The 20,530-nt window shown below is 46.8% G+C and overlaps 2 protein-coding genes and 1 long non-coding RNA gene across 9 annotated transcripts in view; 1 reads left to right on the top strand and 2 right to left on the bottom strand.

Annotated features, from left to right (window-relative positions):
• SMAD2 (SMAD family member 2) overlaps nt 1-1,018 on the bottom strand; it is a 39,274-nt gene extending 38,256 nt beyond the window's left edge. For 2 of the 4 annotated variants that reach the window (XM_081929861.1, XM_081929865.1), the window contains exon 1: nt 914-1,018. The gene's annotated coding sequence lies outside the window, so the exon portion shown is untranslated. Of the gene's footprint in view, nt 1-178; nt 483-913 lie in introns of those variants that run through there. The other 2 variants (XM_081929862.1, XM_081929864.1) reach the window with 2 other exon arrangements.
• A 665-nt stretch (nt 1,019-1,683) lies between these two features.
• LOC309380265 lies at nt 1,684-6,619 on the top strand. The gene is made up of 3 exons (XR_014172786.1): nt 1,684-1,718; nt 4,898-5,077; nt 6,428-6,619. It is a non-coding gene; the product is annotated as an uncharacterized lncRNA (long non-coding RNA).
• Nucleotides 6,620-11,258: 4,639 nt separating this feature from the next.
• The window catches only part of ZBTB7C (zinc finger and BTB domain containing 7C), a 248,364-nt gene continuing 239,092 nt past the window's right edge, over nt 11,259-20,530 (bottom strand). For 3 of the 4 annotated variants that reach the window (XM_081929754.1, XM_081929751.1, XM_081929753.1), the window contains 2 exons: nt 16,852-17,507; nt 11,259-15,149 (listed from right to left, as the gene is read on the bottom strand). In XM_081929754.1, coding sequence (XP_081785880.1) covers nt 16,871-17,507 — 637 coding nt within the window. In that variant the 3' untranslated portion in view covers nt 11,259-15,149; nt 16,852-16,870. Of the gene's footprint in view, nt 15,150-16,840; nt 17,508-20,530 lie in introns of all 4 variants that reach the window. The other variant, XM_081929752.1, reaches the window with a different exon arrangement.

Raw genomic sequence — 20,530 nt, 5'->3', positions numbered from 1 at the left:
TAAGGAAGAGAGATAAAGAATAAGTGGGTAATCCTAACCATGTTTACTCAGAGGTAAACCCCATCAACTTGCGGCGGAACCGACTCCTTAGTAACTGCGCCTAGGGCTGTAATCCTTTCATGCACACATTACTCAGGGGGTGGGGAGGGGAAAGCCTGAAGTCGCAACAGGGGCTTACTTCCGAGCAAACACGCCTTCCGAGGTCGGCGCTCGCACAAACTCCCCGCGTCCACCAACTCCCAGGAACGTCCGCTCAGCTGCTGCTGCTGCTTTGCTTTGTTTTCGAAGTGGTGGGGCTCGAGGACTTGTTAACCCCGCTCCTCCGGAAAGTTAAAAGCACACAAACACACACACACACACACCCCTCACTTGAGGACCCCCGGCGGGTGCTGGCTCCGAAGCGCACGCGCGCAACGGGGGAGGGAGCGGGGCAGAGGAGGGGCGGCGATCCCACGCGCGTTTCCCACCTTGGGAGTAATGAAAAAGAGTGTGGGGGGGGGAAGCTGATTGAATAGAAGGGGGTGCGTGTGGCCTGGCTACTAGGCTTCCTTCCTACTAAGCTTGGTCAGAGGAGGGGGGGCGCAGAGTACCAGCAAACAATCCTCCTCCCTTAAAAAGCCCCCCAAGAAGGAAAGTGGGGTCTTTTGAGGGGCTGGGTGGCAACACCATCACCTTCCGCCTCCTCCTCCCCTCCCCCACCCACCCGGAGGAGGCCTCCCCTCCCCCCGCCGCAGCACCGCCTACTCCCACCACAACAAAGCGAGGGAGCCACCCCCCTCGCGCAGCCCAGGCCGCGGGGCCTAGGCCGCTGGGCGCCCCCCGCCCGCCCTTCCGGGACCCCCGGCCTAGGCGCCCCCTCCCCTCCCGCCGCCCCTCGACCCGCCGCCGCCCCGCGTCCCCCTCAGAGACCAACCTCCTCGCCCCCCGAGCTGCGCCTCTGGCTCCTTCTCTCGCGCTGGCAGGCCCCTCTCCCTCTTCTTACCCCCCCGCCTCACCGCGAGCTCGCCGCTCCGCGCCTGCTATTGGCTGCCGGGAAGAGGCCCCTCCCGCGGCGCACCTCATTGGTCGCCGTCGCCGCCCGTCCGGGGGAAGCCGCGGCGCGGAGTGGGCAATGAGGGACAGGAGGGGAGGGGTTTCGAGCGGCCACGCCTACTCCTCCTCGGCCCCTCCTCCCCTCCCGCTCTCTCTTGCTGCCTCAGCTCTCATTGGAAAAGCGGCGAGTGGCGGCGCCGGCCAATCGCCTCGCACGCAGCGCGCGCGGCGTCGGAGGGGAGGCGGGAGGAGAGGGAGAGGCACCGCCCTCGCTCGCGACGGGAGGCGCCGGCGCATTGGTCCAGGCGGGTGTCAGCTTAGCCCTCCCGCCTGTTGTCGGGCTGCCTCCCCGTATTCTCAATATTTGGGGGTTGGTTGCGCCAAGGCGGGTGGGGGGTGGGAGAAATTGGGTTGAGCTGCAAAAGCACTAGAGGTGGAGGGAAAGGAGGTCGGCGGAGAACTCCTCCGCCAGATGCGCTTCGTAACCTTCCGCGCGGGAATTGTCTCTCTCTCTCGCAGCGGGAAATAGGCCCCGAGCTCCGCCACGTCCTAAAAGCAGCAGAGTAAAAAAGGACACAGTTACATACAGTTTAATAAAAATAAAGGCATATTTTAAACACAATATGCCACAAAACAATCCGTTCCCGCCCCCCTCACACATGCCCAACATCACACCTGTGTGTGAGGTAAAATTTCAGAGACTGCACAGAATGAGGCCTTCAGAACAAAATATGGTTTAGGAGTGTAGCTGAGGGAATGAACTGTTTTTTGTGAGGGGAAACTTGGCCGTTGAAGAACCATTTCTGTAACTTTCGGCAATGTGCAGGCAGGTCTGCAAAAGTGTGGATGGAGGCAGATGAAGAAGCGCCCTCAAATATATCGCTTAGGGATGTTGTCAATGGAATAACGCAGGGCCGGGAAGCTCTGGCCCTCCAGACATTGTTGGGGCTCCTGGCGCTCTTTTGCCTCAGCCAGCATCCCCCAAATGGTCCAAGTCGAGCTGGAGCTGAAGTCCAACAACATCTGGACATCTACAGGTTTCCCACCGAAGGGAGGGAGACAACAGCAGTCATGGAGATCAAGTGTGCGGCCTAGCTCAAAGGTCTCTCAAAATTAAACTTCAGGTCAAAAGAACAGAAGAGAAGTCTGATGGATTTGGTCCAACATCCCGTTTTCAAAATGGCAAGTGGCCAGCCTAGCCCTGCATCCGTCCTCAAGATGACCAATGGCCAACCTAGCTTTGAATCTGTTCTCAAAATGGCCAGTGGGCATGACCTGTATGTCAGTATTCTGGCCAGCTATCAGCACAACATGATGTGAAATTAGGGGACAGGAGATGTATTTGGCTGTGATCCTTCATATTCACTTACTTTTTCAAAGATGTGTTTTTCAAAGATGGCACCCTTCAAAGATGAAGCACTCTGTACTCTTGAGGAGCCAGAATTTCTGAAAAAATTGACAGTGTCATTGCCATAATTTAGCCCATAAAGGGCTAAACTATCTCTGGTGATAACCATTCAAAAAGGAAATGGCTGAATAAACATCACAAGTCTTTTGCTCCTTGGGATTGCCAATACCTTAACAGGCCCCTAGGTACAGTCTTTAACACCAGCTTGATCTACAACAATTCACGGGTGATAATGTACCAGCAAAAAGTGCTTCCAGCTGCATACAGTTTTTATCAAGTCCTTATACCTTTGTAAAGTTCTAATTCCTCAGGAAATAGATTATTTTTATGCTGAGCTTCAGTGAGATAGTTGCTAGGTAGAACTACTGTATTCTGATTTGTTCAGGGACAACAGAATTCCCCCTGTTGCAAAATAAACCTTATCTGAGTACCAAGGAGATCTTTATCAAGAACTGGCCAGATGAACAGTCCTCCCACTCCTCTGTCAGCAACCCAAGAAGAGTTAGCTATTCTGTGCATGCCGTATTGCTATTATGGGGACTTAATGCACATTTTATATGTATGTGGCCTTATTGGTGATTGAACTATTTCGTTCAATCCTCGCCCCTCCTGGTAAGCAACAGCAACTCAACTGCTGAGAAGCTAGGGTAGCAACCAAATTTGGAATACTGTGTACGGTTCTGGTTGCCACACCTCAAAAAGGATATTGCAGAGTTGGAAAAGGTTCAGGAAAGGGCAACCAAAATGATGGGGAAAACTGAGCAACTCTTGCCAGGAAAGCTTGCAGCATTTGGTAGAGGTGACATGATAATTTATAAAATTATGCATGGGATGGAGAAAGTGTAGTGAGAAATGTTTTCTCCCCCTCTCATAACACTAGACCTCGTGGACATCCAATGAAGCTGAATGTTGGAAGGTTCTGAAGACAGGCAAACTAATGCCATTGTACTGGAAGAAGCAAAGACGATGAGTGTCGAAGCAATGATTCTTCAACGTCAACTTTGTTGCACTGGTTATGTTGTGCGGATGCCTGATTATCGTCTTCAAAGCAACTACTCTATTCCAAACTTAAAAATGGAAAGTGTAATGCTGGTGGTCAACAAAAGACGTTCAAAGACTCTCAAGGCAAATCTTTAAAAATGTAGTATAAACACTGACAACTGGTGTTTGGAGAACAGCCTTTACCAAAGGTGTTGTGAACTTTGAAGACACTCAAACTCAGGACGAAAGGAAGAAACGTGCTAAGAGGAAGGCATGCTTGGTAAACCTTCACCGTGATCAACCCCTGCCAAGAAACCTATGTTCCCACTGGGGAAGGACGTGTTGGATCCAGAATTGGCCTCCACAGTCTCTTATGGACTCACTTTTAAAACTGTGTTTATGGAAGACAATCTTACTCGGTCATGAGTGATTGCAGAAGAAGAAGAAGAAGAAGAAGAAGAAGAAGAAGAAGAAGAAGAAGAAGAAGGGGGTTGGACTCGATGGCCCTTGTGGTCTCTTCCAACTCTATGATTCGATGATTCTAAGAAGAAGAAGAAGAAGAAGAAGAAGAAGAAGAAGAAGAAGAAGAAGAAGACGACGACTAGGGGACTTGCTCCCACACGAGGCAACAGTGATGGCCACCAACTTGGATAGCTTTAAAAGAGGGTTGAATGAATTCATGGAGGAGAGAGAGAAATCAGTGGCTATTAGCCACAACGGCTAATGGTGTTTATGGAAGACCATCTTACTCGGCTACGAGTGATCGCCAAAGAAGAAAAAGAAGCTCTGCCTTCACAACCAGTAATGCAGAGGCAGCAATTCTTCTGAGTAATAGTTGCTGGAATCTCCATGAGGAGAGAGTACTCATGCTCAGATCCCGCTTGCAGGTTTCCCACGGGCATCTGCTTGGCCACTGTGAGAACAGGATGCTGGACTAGGCGGGCCACTGGCCTGATCCAGCAAACCTTCCTTCTGTTCTTATAAAATTGCAAGGATCTCTTTCTGCTCTTGAAAGGAAGCATACACTCGGCATCAGCGAACACAGAGCAGCTCTGCCTTAATCGTTATAAAATTTGCAAAATGCAGTCATGTTTCAAATTTACAAAACAAATAGCTGGACCTTGAGGGTGATAGCTGATGGGGGGGGGAGCAGCCAAAATCAGCCTGTCCCTGGGATGCAAATTGGAGAAGGGGAGTGTGTTCTATAGGTCAGACGCTTACTAATTCCTAATGGCTCACTAATGGTCACTTTAGAAGGAATGTATTTGAGGTCTTTCTCAGGGCTCAGCTGAACAGTTAATTCATGACTGATCTCGTTATGATTTAAATCTGCCACAATCTCACTGTGTATCTGTCTCTTCCCTTTGTGGCTTTTTTTTCTTTCTTTCTTTTCCCAGAAGGTGAGGTAGTTTCCTAGAGACTTCACAGGCTATTTATAATATCTTTTGCCCTTATGTTTCATGTAAATGTATGCAGATCTTAGAACAGCCCTTTGCTTAACCTTGAGACTGAGCTGAGAGAAGCATCAAAGTTGCCTTTGTATAGAAATGGCCTTGTCCTAGAGCACTATTCTTCAACCTTTGGTCTGCAGAAGCTGTTAGACCACAACTCGACTCGTCCCTGAGCATTGGCAAAGATAACTGAAGATGATGGAAGGTGAGATAAAATGTAATAAATTAACAAACAAAACAGACATTTCTGATTATTATTGCTATGATACTACACAGCCGGGACCTAATTGTCAGATCAATGTACTGACCTTGCACACTGCGCAACCCGGGTCCTACGTGCTAATTTAAAAAGTGTTTCCTCCAAAGATTACTTCACCATCTTTCACATCTGTGTCTAAAGTCTGGTTCCATTGACTCACCTTTACAGACGTTACGATTTAAAAGACACACCTGCATTTTAATTCCAAAAGGCTTTTTAAAAAGAAAAGAATTGTTGGAAGGCTGAATTGCATTTTATTTTTTAAAAGCTGTCTTCTTTTTGTTATATTTAAATTGCTGCTGGCTTTAAAACATTTTTAAAAATTATATATGTTGTCTAAATTTGTTGTTCTATTATAGATAATCTCAGACATTTTATAGAGAAGGAGCAAACAAGCTTTATGGATCAATAAATCATACCTCACTTTATGCATCAGGCTACATACATCTGCCTACATAAGCTTATGCCATAATAAATTTGTTAAGTCTTTAAGGTGCCACAAGCCTCTTTATTCTTTGTTTTTGTTTTTATTATACATCTGTTCTCCTCTACAGAGAACTTGCTCTTTCCCAGTGTGTAAACCCAGATTCTGTGCAAGTTAAGGTTGAATATGATGGTTGTGAATGTATTTGTCTCACTTGTAAACTTCCATAATGATTTCTCTCGGGCTGCTTCCAGACTGCGGCAAATTCAGGTTGCAGAATTATAGCAGATTGGGAGGTCTTGCACAGCAAACCAGCTTCCCCCAAAGATTTGACTTTTTGCAATGAGCTATGGTCTCATTCCACTTCCCAGCAAGTACAAAGCATACAGGAGCCCCCTTCTACCCATGGATCTCCTTAAGTGGATTGGAGTGGAGATGGGATTCCTCTCCCAGCCCAGCCCTGACAATGGACCTGTCTTAACACTGCCTTGTTCTTAAATTTACACTCCACCTTTCAAGGGTGGTCTTGGGTGGCCACCAAGGCAGTTGTACCTGATGGAGTCTGAACCTTGGCAGATGTTTCACGATGGCAGGTGCAGAGCTGGCCCTCATGCTTACACCCACACCCCTCCTGTGAAAACAACAATGTCCAAAGCATCACACAACTTAAGCCAATCCTTTCTGCATGTTTTTGGGCCACCCCAAACCATATTTATAAAGTCATAATGCTGGAAGAGAGCGGGGGAAGTAATAGGAAACCAAGGGTTCTTTGGAAGTCATGTGAGCCCAATTAAGTGCATGCAATAATCTTGGGCTTAGTTTGATTAACCCTGATCTCACCTTTATTATTTTCTCATTTATCTCTTCAATAGGATGAAGTTAATACTCAGCACAATATCTGAATGACACAGACAGGAAGATAAGAATAAGCCAATTTACTGTATGATCAGTCAGTTATTGCAATACAGTCTGCTTCCGATTTATACTATGTAAAAAAAGGGCTAGGGCTAATTAAGCATATGTTTGTGCAGATTAGGGCCTAAATGAGATTTACCCCAATTTTCTACACCATCTGTGCACACTGGAAACATATGAGAGGGAGATATCTATCTATCATCTATCTATCTATCTATCTATCTATCTATCTATCTATCTATCATTATCTCCTATGCAAATTCAGAGTGGAACCCCCAAAGCGGTTGGATGGCGCCTTATATACCTCTTTCTAGCAATTCCTGTGGCCAAACTGGTGCTAAAGGCCTTGCTCTGCTTTCCTTTGGACCACATCAGCGAGGCCAAGAGGGGGGTCTTGTTGTTTGGACCACCTAGGACCTTCATACACACTGCCTAGGCTTGTGCCCTGGGGAGGTCTCTTCAATGCTGCTAATACAGTTTGACTTCACCCCCAGAGGCACACTCCATTGTCTCTTGAGATGGAGAGGGAGCATGGCATGGGGAGTTTTGAGAGCCAGATAGAGAGGTCTGGGGCCGCATTTGGCTTCCAGGCATGAGGTTCCCTACCCCCTACAGCCGATGAGGACATTGATGCCTCTCTCCTGCCCCAAAGCCAATCTGAATCACATACACAATGCGAAGTTGAAGGAGCTGGGTATGTTTAGCCTGGAAAAAAGGAGACTGAGATGAGATATGATAGCCACCTTCAAATATCTAAAAAGGGCTGTCACATGGAAGATGGAGCAAGCTCGTTTCTCTGAAGGGTAGGACTCAAACCAGTGGCTTCAAGTTACAAGAAAGGAGATTCCAACTGAACATCAGGAAGAACTTTCTGATGGTAAGAGCTGTTTGACAGTGGAACAGGCTCCCTTGGAAGGTGGTGGACTCTCCTTCCTTGGAGGTTTTAAAGCAGAGGTTAGGTGACCATCTATCATGGATGCTTTAGTTGAGATTCTTGCGTTGTAGGAGGTTGAACTAGATGAGGCTCGGAGTCCTTCCAACTCTACAATTCTACTATTCCTTCAGGCCTCACAGATGTTCAGAGATGCTTACTTGAGTGCTGAAGTCACATCTACTTAATATGCAAAACTTGTTGTATGTCAGTCACCCATAATTTAATTATTCATATATTTATGTATTTATCTTTGTAATTGTCTCTCCCCCTTTGTTTTTTCCCAAGATGTCATCATCTCCTCTCCACCATTTCCTGCCAGGCATGTGGATAATTTCCTCTTCTATTAATTTATTCCATCCCCCCTCCCCAGTTTCACCTTTTCAGATATTTGGAAACCTTGCCTCTAAAATGCTTTCCACAAGATAGCACATGTCCCGATCTCAGCTTACTTTGAAGTTTATGGCTTCCACTTGGACCTCAACTGGTATCTGTGGAGTAAATGGACCTGGAGAATGGCATGTGGATTGGAGACCCACGTTTCCATTGTTCAGAGTAGATGGGGGAGGGGCTGTCAGGAGCCATTTCTGACCTGGGTTGGGTATTGTCCAGTCCAGGCTCTCTGACATCTGGCGCTGGAGCTGAAAGCCAAGGTCCCAAATTCTGAAAGCAACAGGTGCTTAGTACTTTATTCAGAACCTGCCATTGGCCCATCTAATCCAGCATCCTATTATCACAGTGGCCAATCAGATACTTATGGGAAATCCGCAAGCAGGACCTTGGACCTTGGAGGAAGAGCCCAGGCATCATGGCTAGTAGCCGTCTCTTGCCCTCCCCTCTATGAATTTGTCTAGTCCTCTTTTAAAGCCATCTAGGCTGTTAGCCATCACTGCCTCTTGCGAGAGCAAGTCCTTCAGTCTAACTGCGTGCTGTGTCCATTGGGTGTCCATGACTTATACACGGGAGGCGCTGTGGTCTAAACCACTGAGCTTCTTAGGCTTGCCGATCAGAATAATAATAATAATAATAATAATAATAATAATAATAATAATTTATTATTTATACCCCGCCCATCTGGCTGGGCCTCCCCAGCCACTCTGGGCGGCTTCCATAAAAACCAAAAATACAGTAAAATATCATACGTTAAAAACTTCCCTGAACAGGGCTGCCTTAAGATGTCTTCTGAATGTCAGGTAGTTGTTTATCGCTTTGACATCTGCTGGAAGGGCGTTCCACAGGGTGGGCGCCACTACCGAGAAGGCCCTCTGCCTGGTTCCCTGTAGCTTCGCTTCTCGCAATGAGGGAACCGCCAGAAGGCCCTCGGCACTGGACCTCAGCGTCCAGGCAGAATGATGGGGCTGGAGACGCTCCTTCAGGTATACTGGACTGAGGCCGTTTAGGGCTTTAAAGGTCAGCACCAACACTTTGAATTGTGCTCGGAAACATACTGGGAGCCAATGTAGGTCTTTCAAGACCGGTGTTATATGGTCTCGGCGGCCGCTCCCAGTCACCAGTCTAGCTGCCGCATTCTGGATTAGTTGTAGTTTCTGAGTCACCTTCAAAGGTAGCCCCACGTAGAGTGCATTGCAGTAGTCCAAGCGGGAGATAACCAGAGCATGCACCACTCTGGCGAAACAGTCCGCAGGCAGATAGGGTCTCAGCCTACGTACCAGATGGAGCTGGTAAACAGCTGTCCTGGACACAGATTTGACCTGTGCCTCCATGGACAGCTGTGAGTCCAAAATGACTCCCAGGCTGCACACCTGGTCCTGTGGTTTGAATCCCCGCGACGGGGTGAATTCCCATTGCTCTGTCCCAGCTCCTGCCAACCTAGCAGTTCGAAAGCACACCAGTGCAAGTAGATAAATAGGCACCACTGCGGCAGGAAGGTAAATGACGTTTCTGTGTGCTCTGCTTTCTGTCACGGTGTTCCGTTGCACCAGAAGCGGTTCAGTCATGCTGGCCACATGACCTGGAAAGCTATCTGTGGACATACGCCGGCTCCCTCGCCTGAAAGCGAGATGAGCGCCACAACCCCATAGTTGCCTTTGACTGGACTTAACCGTCCAGGGGTCCTTTACCTTTACCTTTTTATCCATGAGTTAAAATACAATGCACTAGCAAACATTCCCCATTGACATCAGTGGGAGTTAGAAGTAAACATACTTATAGAGTTTGACGTCAAGGGCTATTTAACAATACCAGTGATCCATCTGAATCAGGCAAAATTCTCCCTATGGTAGCATTGCATTAAACTGGCCACAGGTAACTGGAGAGGCAGAGTCAACTTACTAAACCATAAGTGGGTTATGCAATATGCATTTCTAATGCTTCCTGTGTTCATTTAGTTGGGCCACCATTTCTGCTTTGAAGAAGTGACATGGTGGGGAGGAACAGGAAGCTCTCGGGATGAACTCTTGGTTCACCCCAAAGACCGCAGTCTGGTTGTGGTCCGTTCACTCTCTCCAGCTCTCTGCAGCCTAGAAATAGATTTCCATCATGGGAACTATTTGATGGGATCTTCATTTATTTGTCACCTTATTTCACACAATTCATTTTGGATGTGTTGTAAACTTTAAAGAATATCATTTTTTTTTAAAAAATAAATCCTAAAATTCATAGCAGGGCAATACCTCCTTTAAGGTGTACTGTATGTGTGTGTTTACAATCAAGCGGTGTATAAATTTTATGAGACAAATAAACGAAATAAATACCACTATTAGGCCAGAGGAATGTCGCAAAATAGCATGCAGGCGTTTCGCTTCCCCAAAACTCTTTATCAGGCCTTGAGAAGATCAAATAATTTCATATGTTTGTAAGCACTGTGCAGTTTCGTCTGCGACAGTTTCCCACATTTGCCCACTAGATGGTGTTGAAGAGCTGCAGAGATTATTGTTCTTAAGACATAGCGCAGCGGTGAAACATCTGCACTGCATGCAATATAGACTCAAGTAGGACTAGGAAAAACCCATTTGAAATTCTGGAGAGTCGCTGTCAATCACTGGAAGGAGTAAGGAACTCAGGCCCAGGGCCCAACCTCTGCTTATAAACTTCCAAGGGAGGCAAGTTTATAACTTCCCGAGGGAGACTGTTGCACTGTCAAACAGCTCTCACTGTCAGAAAGTTTTTCCCTATGTTTAGTCAGAATCTCATTTCTTGTAACTTGAAGCCATTGGTTCAAGTCCTACTCTCCAGAGCAGGAGAAAACAAGCTTGCTCCATCTTCCATGTGACAGCCGTTGAGATATTTGAAGATGGCTATCATCTCCCCTCCCAGTCTTCTCTTTCCCAGGCTAGACATACCCAGATCCTTCAACCATTCCTCATAAGGCTTGACTTCTAGACCCTTGATCATCTTGGTTCTCCTCCTGCACACATTCCAGTAAGTCCTGTTTAATTTAATGGGGACTTATTTCAGAACAGATTGAACTTTCAGAAGTTTGAGGATTAGGGAGGGCGCTGTGGGTTAAACCACAGAGCCTAGGACTTGCCGATCAGAAGGTCAGTGGTTCGAATCCCTGTGACGGAGTTAGCTCCCGTTGCTCGGTCCCTGCTCCTGCCAACCTAGCAGTTTAAAAGCACGTCAAAGTGCAAGTAGATAAATAGGTAGCACTCCAGCGGGAAGGTAAACGGCATTTCCGTGCGCTGCTCTGGTTCGCCAGAAGCGGCTTAGTCATGCTGGCCACATGACCCGGAAGCTGTATGCTGGCTCCCTCGGCCAATAAAGAGAGACGAGCGCCGCAACCCCAGAGTCGGCCACGACTGGACCTAATGGTCAGGGGTCCCCTTACCTTTACCTTTAAGAAACAGATGCAGATCAAATAACAACTCATAATTCTGAGAGGTTTAGGAGACTGGTTGATTTGAGATAATATTTTATTTTGTCCACGGGTTGCAAAAATGTGCAATAGGTATGTTTACAGGACCAGCTCCTTGTCAGTGGATGGGATTTGCAATTTCTTCCCTGCCCCCAAATAAATCAAATGGAAGGAGTCCATTCTGCTCTATAGCAATTAGTGCAAGTAAGACATTTGCTCGACATGTTCACATGGACCGCTTACTGCCCTGGCCAGAGATGCTCATGCAAGGTCATTCTCAAGGTATCTTGAAACATCTGTGCAGAACAACCACTTGGCTAAAAGGAAGGCTTGCAGAATGATTGCCTTTGCTCCATGGCTGGGACCACATGGGTAACATTTAAAGCAGGGAGAATGCCATGGCTTGGGACTTCCACTTCATTCCCTATGTCAAGTGTTATCGGTGTGTTATGAGATCCAATCATGTGGAAGCAGAAAGGGCAATGGAAAGATCAAAATAGTCAGGGCCATGTGTACTTAATAATAATAATAATAATAATAATCTGCTCCTGAGCAATACAAAAGCTGGGTCCTGTGGCTTGTGTAAGTTATGTAAACTGAGCAATGCTATATCATTTCAGCTTTGCATCGCTTATACCGCAGGTTTTCACCCCGCCTACTATTTTGCACAATTGATTCAGGTTTCTCAAGTCACAGGGAAGGGCTATGGTGGGCCTTGAATCCTTGCCCGCTGGTGATTTTTAAACCGTGTTCTGAAATTTCAGTTAACACACACACAAATCTCCATTGCCCCTCTCTGCTTCTATGTGCTGCACCGTGCAAGTCTCCTCATCTACCACAACAAAGGTGGTCGCTGTGGACTGGACACCCGTACAAAGCAATTCCTGCAAAGTGCTCCCCTCTTGCAGAGAATTCCCTCATGAAGCCTTTGGGAAGGGTGGATGAATCCAGACATCAAAGCTTTAGGGCCTATAGCAGAGTATTTGACTGGGGCATTTTATTGCAATCTGTTCTTCGATCGATTTACTCAAGTGTTTCCCACCACTTCCTTCTCTCTCAAACTTGATTACTGTGCACTTTGTGATTGGCAGCTGAAGGTGTGAACTGACACCACTGGAAGACCTGTGTGTTGGAAGTGCAAACAGATAGGCAAGCTCTGCCTGTGGTTTTGCACCTGTGGTGGTCCATTCAGACATGCCTGTGATGGTCCATTCGTCACTTGGGAATCAGCCCGTACTCAGGAGCTCAACCCACTTTTAGTATTGATTCCGATGGGCTTTGGCCAGCTCAGCTATGTTGGACTGTGGCCTGTCAGATTTTGCGTTGTCTCCAGCGATACCCTTGATCAGAATGAACCTCCCTGGGCAAGCTGGTACATCAGAATATTCATCCTGCACATTGTGAAGAATTAGTTACAGGATAGCGAGCACACTTAATTTTCTGCATGACTGAGAGGCCCTCCCCTCCAATTCTGACAAATGGAACAAATCCGTTGCAATTCATGCAAATATCTTCTGCACAAAACCCTGCTCAGTTATACGCCAGTTTTATTCTGGATCAGAATAAAGTCTCCTAATGTTGGAGATGTGTATTGGGAATGTCTGCGTGGCAATTTCCTGTTTTAGCACTAGCAGATGTGATGGGCAAGTTCAGGTATTACCCTCTAAATGTGGGGAGACATTTAAAGCACACCATTCTCCCTATGCCGGCATCTTCCAGGGCAGAGGTGGTGGACCTCCAGATCTTGCTGGACATCATCCCTGGCCATGTTATCCTTGGGCTGTTCAAGTCCAGCAACTGGTAAGCCACTGGTTCTTCATCCCTGATCTAGGAGGACTTGATGTGAAGCTGGAGAGATTCCTTCTGGGTCACACCATTCCCCAGTCTCCCCAAAAGAAGAGAGTATTTGCACCCTGCTAGCTGCATCTACCTTCTCCTTACCAGAGAGAGAACGTCTGTGTCTACTATTTTCACAGACCTCTCTGGCAGCAGCTGGTTTTGCCTGCAGTTGGAGTGGGAAGAGGGGCAGAAAAGCCCACAGTTGCTTCCACCTGCATGGCAGACATGTGGATAGCTTCGGGGGAACTGAAACGCAAGACGCAAGGGTAGATGATGAAGCTCAGCAATGCAGCAGATGCATAACTGAGCTTCAAACCGATCTCCAAAGTTCCAGAAGCTGCTATAGTCCAGAACCTCTTGCGTGCTGTGATGCCGTCACAGAGAGAGCGCTTTTGTGGAAGCAAGATTTCCTGTTCACTTCAGTGGAAGGGCAACCATCCCTTTATGTGTGTGGTGTGCTGAAATCCTTTTCTAGAGCAGATCTCTCACCAGGGCACCAACTAGAGCTCGTTGCACCAAAGTGAGCAGCTGTCCATGTCACATGACTTCAAATGTATCTCCAAAATCATAGGGTCTAGAAGTATGCATTATTTATAAAAACAAAAACCAAAGAGAAATAAAACAGGAAAGCGGAAGGTTGTCAGAATCTCGGTTCCGGATGCTGTGGAAAATTCTACACATACTTGATCACAGGGAACAATTAGTCAAGGGCAGGGCAGCCCACAATGGGGTATTCGCCCCCTCGAAGCAGGCAGCTGCAATTATGGGATGCCGGGGGGCTGCATTGCAGTGAAATGCCAAGAAGCTGCGAGAGCATTATGGTCTGTAAATGTCCCTTCCACCAGAAAATGAGCCCAGCCACGAGCCAGCTAACATATAACCCAAATGAGATCATCCAGGGGCAATCAGCCTTAACTTGTTAACAACAGCAACACAATCAGCGTCCATTGTTCCCTTTAACAATCAAGAAGTCTAATAAGGTGCAAAGTCACATGGAAAAGGCCTTTGGAAGCAGCCCAATCTGGGGGTCCTGTAAGTCAAACAGAATGGCACTAAATGTACATACTTGGGCTTGAACTGGGTGTTGTAGTTCAAAGGTTTGAAGGGCTCCAGGTTGGGGGAAGGCTGGGTTAAATTTTAGAACACCTGCTAGCATCTTTTCACACATTACGTTTCTTCGGTGTACCCTGAAGGTGTCTTAAGGACATGTGACCCATACGCTTACAAACACATGCATTATCGAAGTACATTTGTCAGAAAGCCATGACAGGCCACGGTTATGTCACCTGCTGAGTGTGCACCTGGTGACAAACCCAGGTTTGCTGCCCTGTCGTGTGTGAATAAGCCTTTTCCTTCCCCGCGTTTTACTGATGTGCATTTTTTAAGAACCCTGCATGTTGCCAATAATTTAAGAAAAAGAAAATCAACTAATACTGCTTAATAAATACATAAAAGTATCTTTTCCGGTCTTTTAAAACAAGAATCTAGAGCGTCCACAAGAGTTAAGGATGATTGTCCCTTGATTATCTAAGGCAAATCTGTTTGACATGGTATCCCAACTCCATTCTTCTTTTTACATAAAGCAGTCACATAAAAATAGTTATAAATAGAAAATTTCCAAAGGATCTTCCACCCTCCTGACAATACCCCGTCCCAACAAACAGGAAACATAACCAAAGCATGTCCCTTTTGCTTCAAGTTCTTGTAGATTATACAGTACTCAGAATCTTTGGATATTTTACAAGGACTCCAAATCGTAGGACACTCCCCACCCCCGCCGCAAGCCCTCCCCACACTCAAATAACCCCTCAAAACCTGAAGGAAGCCATAATCTGCAAAACAGTAGCTCAGAAAGATGTCTGTACATTTAGAAACAAAAATAGTCTGACGCGGTTCTCGAAAGGTTCTGTTCTCCTTCCACACATTGGTGCAAATAAGAGAAGTCTTTTGGTGGGTTTTAAACAAACGTAGGCAGTTTTTTTTTGGGGGGGGGGTTGATTTAATTTTCAACAGTCTTCCAGTAAGAAAAAAAAAGTCTTTGATTGTTGAAAGGTCCCTTCACCAGAGGGAGCCAAGCAGTGCTGAAGGGGGCCTACGGAGAGAAAAAGAAAAGAAATTTCAGGTACAGGGAAATTTGCTTTCAGTAGTCCATTTTTTAAAGTCATGGTCCTATGGTTTTTCTTCCATTATTCTTGGAAGGAAGGTTGCACATAAAAATGGGGGATTGCCTTGCCATGCTCTCTGGTAACCTCCCAGCTAGACTACTGTAATGCACAGTTTGTGGGACTGCCCTTATGGACAACCTAGAGGTTTCAATGAGGACGCGGGTGGCGCTGTGGGTTAAACCACAGAGCCTAGGACTTGCCGATCGGAATGCCGGTGGTTCGAATCCCCGCAATGGGGTGAGCTCTCATTGCTCAGTCCCTACTCCTGCCAACCTAGCAGTTCAAAAGCATGTCAAAGTGCAAGTAGATAAATAGGTACCGCTCTGGCGGGAAGGTAAACGGTGTTCCCGTGCACTGCTCTTGTTCACCAGAAGCGGCTTAGTCATGCTGGCCACATGACCCGGAAGCTGTATGCCGGCTCCCTCGGCCAGTAAAGAGAGATGAGCGCCACAACCCCAGAGTCGGCCATGACTGGACCTATTGGTCAGGGGTCCCTTTACCTTTACCTTTACCTTTACCTTTAGAGGCTTCAATGAGTGCAGAAACTGTCTGCTGGAATTTCATCTGATACATATGACACCAGTTCTGAAAGAATTAACATTGGCCGCCTATGTGCTTCAAAGCCCAGTATGAGGTACTGGTGCTTTAAAGCCCTAAACAGCTCAGGACCCCAATGTTTCTTCCCATAACAGACTGGCTGTGTCCTAAGATCTAGCACTCCTCTCCTCTGTTGCGTTTGGAGAGAGAGTTATCTAACACTGCCTCTTCTTCGGTGTTCATGGAGATGCAGCCATTGTAGTCAAGTCACTCACGCACAAACAAAATGGCGAATGTAATAAGATACAGTGGTACCTTGGTTCTCAAACGCCTTGGTTCCCAAACGCCGAAAACCCAGATGTAAGTGTTCCAGTTTTCGAACATTTTTCGGAAGCCGAACATCCAATGTCGGCTATTGTTTCTGGGGCGTCTGCACCAATCAGAAGCTGCGCCTTGGTTTTCGAACATTTCAGAAGTCAAATGGACTTCCGGAATGGAATAAGTTTGGTGCTTTTGTTTTTGCTATTTATTTGGCGTTTTTTGTTTTTGAGGCTTTTTCGGTTAATTTGTTTTTTGTGACTGTGTGGAACCCAGTTCAGTTACTGATTGAACGCAGTGTAACTGCAGAAATGGATAAAAGCCCCTCATCCAAACAATGGCTATCAGCAGTGCAGATAAGAATTATTATTTTTTTAAAAATTTTCATCTACAATACTGTTATATTTATTTTATAGTACAGTACATTGATTATTGCTTTCATTTTATGGATCAATGATCTCGTTAGATAGTAAAATTCAAGTTAAATTGCTGTTTTAGGGGTTGTTTTTAAAAGTCTGGAACAAATTACTCCATTTTGCTTTACTTTCTATGGACCTTGTGCACCTTGGTTTTGGAGCAGACTTCCATGTGCACCTTGGTTTTGGAACAGACTTCCAGAATGGATTAAGTTTGAGAACCAAGGTACCACTGTACTTCCCATGTGACCAGAGTTAACCAATCACATGTACTGTATGGGAGAGAAAGAAGTAAAGAGTCAGTATTGCACATGATTTGGCTTCTGAAATTTAGCTCCTCTGCCAACCGTCAACCTACCAAAACCATCCATTGGCACTTAGTTGCTCGCTTCAGAAATGGGAGCAAGGTGGTTGAGTCCCGCCAGTCCATTGAACCCCGTCCCCCAGGGGTCGGGAAGGGAGAAATACGGCCGGGACGAGAGGCTCTCGTTGTGACCCAGTGCGAAGGCAAGGAGGCCTCCGTTCCTCTCCACGTCCAGGTGCGTCCGCCCAAAGAGCTTCATTTGGGTTTCCTCAAACTGGCTTTCCAGCTCTTGAAAATTCAGAGCGTTCTTGGCCCCGTCCATAAAATGCTTAGGGCTGGGGCCCGGAAGGCACATGGCCGCGCTGCCAAGATGGCCGCTCATCTCCTGGAGGGCCGGAGGCACCAGGAAGCTCTTGTCGTCCGGCTGGCCATTCTGCGCAAACAGCAAGCTGGCCGCTCTCCAGGTGGCCGGCTTGCGCCCCCTCCTGGGCCGGGAGATCCGGCAGCTCTGGCGCTTGATGTGGCGGTGCAGGTGGTCCGAGCGGGTGAAGCTCTTGTAGCAGAACTTGCACTGGTAAGGGCGGATGCCTGTGTGGATGCGCATGTGGTTCTTCAGGTCGTAGTTGTGGACGAATTTGGCGTTGCAGTGGATGCAAAGGTAGGGCCTTTCTCCCGTGTGCTTCCGCATGTGGATCTTCAGCTTGTCTTGCCTGTAAAAAGGAGCAGCAACATTATCAGTTCGGAACAGCTCCTCCGAGACCGCATAACACCGGTCTTGAAAGACCTACACTGGCTCCCAGTACATTTCCGAGCACAATTCAAAGTGTTGGTGTTGACCTTTAAAGCCCTAAACGGCCTCGGCCCAGTAGACCTGAAGGAGCGTCTCCACCCCCATCGTTCTACCCAGACACTGAGGTCCAACGCCAAGAGCCTTCTGGCGGTTCCCTCGCTGTGAGAAGCCAAGTTTCAGGGAACCAGGCAGAGGGCCTTCTCGGCAGTGGCACCCGCCCTGTGGAACGCCCTCCCACCAGATGTCAAAGAGAAAAAAACTACCAAACTTTTAGAAGACATCTGAAGGCAGCCCTGTTTAGGGATGCTTTTAATGTTTGATGTATTACTGTATTTTAATATTTTGTTGGAAGCTGCCCAGAGTGGCTGGGGAAGCCCAGCCAGATGGGCGGGGTATAAATAATAAATAATAAATAGTAAATAAATAAATAAATAAATAAAAATTATTATTATTATTATTATTATTATTATTACTACTACTACTAGGTCCTCTCTGAATCTGTGGCCCTCAGACTACAGTTCGCAACATCACCAGATGGGAGTTGGGAATCCAGTAGCATCTGGAGTCACAAGATTGGGGAAGGCTAGTTTAGGAACACAGGAATGTTCTGGAAACCAAGCCTTATGAGGAACGGTTGAGGGAGCTGGGTATGTTTAGCCTGGAAAAGAGGAGAACGAGAGGAGATATGATAGCCATAATCAAATATCTAAAGGGCTATGGAACATGGAAGATGGAGGAAGCTTGTTTTCTCCTGCTCTGGAGAGTATGACCAATGGCTTCACGTTATAAGAAATGAGATTCTGACTCAACATCAGGAATAACTCGACAATTCTATGATTCTGTGAATCAAATGGAGACTCTGTGGGCCATTCAGTGTTGATGGACTATAGCTAAAGGAAAAGAACCACAAAAACCTTCAGAGAAACACAACTTTGAAAAGAACAGTTAAGGGAAAACATTCAATTAGAAATTGTATAAACATTGCTTTTTAATACTCCATAAGGTAACATGAACATCATAAAAGAATATAAATATGAGGAAAGCACTTCTAGGCCACTGCCAATTAAATATTCTGCTCCTAAAAAATGTCAACAACCAGATGCCTGTTGCAGTGGCCTTCACGTGGATCTTCACATTTTTGAAATGTCAAGATCCCGTTTTGAATTTTCAAAAAAATAAATTGTAATATGCATTTTTGAATTTATGTGTTTCTTCTCTGGAAGCTGCCTTGGGGGGCCCTTTTTGGTGGCATGTAAATAAACTGTAATGATCCCCAGGTGGTGGGTGCTGCTTACTAAACATGGGCCCCACAATTTCAGTCTTGGTGGCAATTCCAGAAAATGCCACAGCAATTACTTAGCAACTGCTATACAGTGGTACCTTGGGTTACATACGCTTCAGGTTACATACGCTTCAGGTTGCAGACTCCGCTAACCCAGAAATAGTGCTTCAGGTTAAGAACTTTGCTTGAGGATGAGAACAGAAATCGTGCTCCGGCGGCATGGTGGCAGCAGGAGGCCCCATAGGCTAAAGTGGTGTTTCACGTTAAGAACAGTTTCAGGTTAAGAACAGACCTCCAGAACGAATTAAGTACTTAACCCAAGGTACCAGTGTATTACATTCATTGTCTCCTTCAGGTGTTTTGAAGCATCTCTAACAGATGACCGGTCAACCTTTTTTTTTAATATCTCCAAGAATCCTTGGGTAGCTTAATCATGGAGAGAACATTACCTCCTGCTCCTCCATACTTACGTTTCTTAATTTATTCAGTTGTAAAAAAAAAAACAATGGTACTCGGCGTAAAAACGTGGCCTACATTGTCAAATTCGCACGCACAGTTCTTTCGATGGGTCTGGCTGTTAACCAACAGGATGGTGGTTCAAGCCCACCCAGGGACAGCTGTGGGCAGGATCCCTGCATTGAAGGGGGTTGGTAAAGGTAAAGGGACCCCTGACCATTAGGTCCAGTTGTGGCCGACTCTGGGGTTGTGGCGCTCATCTCACTTTATTGGCCGAGGGAGCCGGCATACAGCTTCTGGGTCATGTGGCCAGCATGAGTAAGCCACTTCTGGTGAACCAGAGCAGCGCAAAAAAACGCCGTTTACCTTCCAGCCAGAGCGGTACCTATTTATCTACTTGCACTTTGACGTGCTTTTGAACTGCTAGGTTGGCAGGATGTGGGACCGAACAACGGGAGCTCACCCCGTCGCGGGGATTCGAACCACCGACCTTCTGATCAGCAAGTCCTAGGCTCTGTGGTTTAACCCACAGCGCCACCCGCGTCCCTGAAGGGGGTTGGACTAGATGACAATTCTGTGATTCTAAAATGGGCTAATCTAGTTGGGATTTGGGGACTTTACTTCAAAGAACCTGAAGAGAGGCCACATCAAACACAAGACCTAAAAGGCTGAGGAACCTCCAACTTTTTGCCACCGTAGCTACAGACACAAGTCAAACAATGATTCCTGGAAATCATCTTAGATGCCGCAACTGGACCTCGCTGTGCGGAAAGCTTAGCACACAAAGAACTGAGCGAGCAGAGAGTTCCTGGAGCCAGCAGGTGGCAGCACAAATCCACATCTCAAATGTGCATCTTCCATTCTGTTTTAAATGCGGTTAAGGGTGCTGAGAGTTGTTAGGAGACACTGGTCCTCCTCAGAGAGCTACAATTCCCAGAGTTCCCTGGAAAGAAGGACTGATGGTTAAGCCACCATGGAAATGGGAGCTCTGTTGTTCCCAAGATTCTGTGGGGGAAGCCACAGCATCTTTTAAAGGGGCACGATGTTGCTTTAAATGCATAGTGCTGAGGGCAGGGGAGGTCCTACTATTGGGAAGGGGCCATAACTCAGTGAACATGCCTTAGATGCAGAACTCATCCTACAGCATCTCTGTAATTCAGGGCTGGCTTCAGGACTGATGGAGCCCTGGGCTAAGTGTCATCCCA

The sequence above is a fragment of the Podarcis melisellensis genome, assembly GCF_964234715.1.
Source record: "Podarcis melisellensis genome assembly, chromosome: 11".
Lineage (NCBI taxonomy): Eukaryota > Metazoa > Chordata > Lepidosauria > Squamata > Lacertidae > Podarcis > Podarcis melisellensis.
This window is presented reverse-complemented; position numbering and strand designations above follow the sequence as displayed.